At 35.8% G+C, this 2,339-nt stretch overlaps 1 protein-coding gene across 1 annotated transcript in view; it reads left to right on the top strand.

Annotated features, from left to right (window-relative positions):
• The window catches only part of LOC122083449 (glyoxylate/succinic semialdehyde reductase 2, chloroplastic), a 5,855-nt gene extending 4,015 nt beyond the window's left edge, over window positions 1-1,840 (top strand). Inside the window, exons 6-12 of the mRNA XM_042651261.1 lie at window positions 175-259; window positions 410-470; window positions 826-878; window positions 976-1,046; window positions 1,166-1,238; window positions 1,353-1,457; window positions 1,534-1,840. Of these exons, the coding sequence (XP_042507195.1) occupies window positions 175-259; window positions 410-470; window positions 826-878; window positions 976-1,046; window positions 1,166-1,238; window positions 1,353-1,457; window positions 1,534-1,683 (598 nt within the window). The 3' untranslated portion in view covers window positions 1,684-1,840. The remainder of the gene's footprint in view (window positions 1-174; window positions 260-409; window positions 471-825; window positions 879-975; window positions 1,047-1,165; window positions 1,239-1,352; window positions 1,458-1,533) is intronic.
• Window positions 1,841-2,339: the final 499 nt, after the last annotated feature.

The following is a 2,339-nucleotide window of genomic DNA, read 5'->3' as shown; positions in this document are numbered from 1 at the left end:
AAAAGAAGAAGAAGAAAAAAAATGCATCATGCCCTGTATCTCACCTTCTGAAAGATTTTTCTCATTCATTTACACTATGGCAATATGGATATTAAGTTATTGAGACTGGGATTATGTTTTTCCAAAGTTTGCTGTTGCTTTTTCTCAAAATTCTCTTTGGATGGGCATTGGCAGTTATGTAGATGTTTCCACAGTTGATGATGTCACTGCCAAGTTGATAAGTAGACATATTAGAGCTACTGGGGCATTATATTTAGAGGTAAGAAGTTTAATTATTTGTGGTTTCTCAATTCTTTATCTTGAATCTTTCCTCACTGCAAAGTGATACATCACTAGCAACACATGCTTAAATAACAACCAGTTTATTTCTAATAAACATGTTTCCACAGTTTAGTGCTTTTTTTAATAGGCTCCAGTTTCAGGCTCAAAAAAGCCTGCAGAAGATGGGCAGTTAATATTTCTAACAGCAGGTAATCACTACCAAGAACCTCTTGGTGTGCAATTAATATTTATTCTTGTATGTTGTTCATTCTTTTCCGTAGGATTGTCCATTCTAACATGAATTTTTATCTCAAAATGCCAACTGACTAAAAATACTTGGTATTAAATTCTATCCTGTCTCCTATACATTAGACTTTGGCCACTAAAAATACTTGGTAGTGAATTCTATCCTGTCTCCAATACGTTGCACTTTGGCCATCTACATTTTTCTATTCCCCTTTTCCCTCCATTTCTCTGCTCATTTTTCTGTTTTGCCAAGCTGTTTTGTATGGCACAAACAAAGGCCATGTTATAGAAACTGAAGCGATGGTTGCAATCTCTCAGGTGATAAACCTCTATATGAAACTGTAGCTCCACTCTTAGACATAATGGGGAAGGTATTATTGTGTTCCATCGTATCCCTCTCTCGTTCCTTGGTCCACAATCTTATTATCTCAAGCTTTCCTTGTGCTTTTTGATGTCTTTATTCTGTAGTCAAGGTTTTACCTTGGGGATGTTGGAAATGGAGCTGCAATGAAACTTGTTGTTAACATGATCATGGGAAGGTTTGAACAGAACTTGAGTCTATGAATCAACCAGTAGATTGAACAGATTGGCTTTTTCAATTTTGTGCCATACTGAATAATTGGCAGCTATTTCCTGAACCTTTTTTTTAAATGTGCAGTATGATGGCTTCTTTTTCTGAAGGGTTACTTCTTGGTCAGAAAGTAGGACTGGACCCAGGTGTACTAGTTGAGGTATTTCATGTGTCCTATGCATTTCTTCTTGCAATTTGATCACCTTATAGTAGGACTGAAACAAGTCTCTTACTTTTCAATGATTTTTTTTTTTTTTTTTTTTTTTGGGTGCAGGTAGTCTCACAGGGTGCCATTAGTGCCCCAATGTTCTTGACCAAAGGTCCTTCAATGGTTCAAGCCATGTATCCAACTGCATTTCCTTTGAAGCATCAGCAAAAGGTCCATAGTCTTTCCAGATTGCCAAAAATATATAAACTTAGTGCATCCTCAAAGTGAATTTCATTCATGTTGGCAGGACCTAAGGCTTGCTTTAGGATTGGCAGAATCCGTTTCCCAGTCAACTCCAATTGCAGCAGCAGCAAATGAGCTGTACAAGGTAGCAAAATCTCAAGGCCTCAGTGACGAGGATTTCTCAGCAGTTATCGAAGCTTTAAAGACAGATTGAAATCCCTCCTTGACAGAATGAATTCACTCTCTGTGGTACATGTTCTTTGCTTACTGTATGGCATGTGATGGAAGTTCATGTTGTTTTTTGACTATTCATATGGACACTGAAATTTTTTTTGTACCTTAATTGGGTTGTTAGTGGAAGGTTATGTGCATACTTTGCTTTTTCTTTTCTGTTGATTTCCTTTGTAAGTTTTTTTGATATATATATATATATATATTATTTATTTATTATTATTATTTTTTTATTTAGGTCAACTCCCTGTTGGTGGTTGTAGGAGTTTTTTTTAGCGCATATATTCTGAAGACATGAAATTTAAAGTCTATATAACATCAAGATTAAATATGACATAAAAAGTACTCAAGTATATAAAATATAGGCAAAATGTTCCATACATGGCCATGCACCGTGCATGGTCCTGCCCCCCCTCCCCCTCTCACAAGAGGGGTTGAAATGACTAAACCCTTCCCCTCTTCCTATTTGACACTTCATAACCCATTCCCGTTTATGCGGCCATGCATGAAAACCCTCCCCCCAAAATATATGTTAATTTTATTAGTAGAAACAATGCTCTAATAACTCATTATCGTAGAACATCTTAAAGTTTTCCAATTAAGAGACATGTTTTGTTTATTTATTAATTTTTTTTTTTT

Source organism: Macadamia integrifolia, chromosome 7 (assembly GCF_013358625.1).
Source record: "Macadamia integrifolia cultivar HAES 741 chromosome 7, SCU_Mint_v3, whole genome shotgun sequence".
NCBI lineage: Eukaryota > Viridiplantae > Streptophyta > Magnoliopsida > Proteales > Proteaceae > Macadamia > Macadamia integrifolia.
The sequence above is the reverse complement of the archived record's forward strand: the minus strand, read 5'-3'. Positions and strand labels throughout refer to the sequence as shown.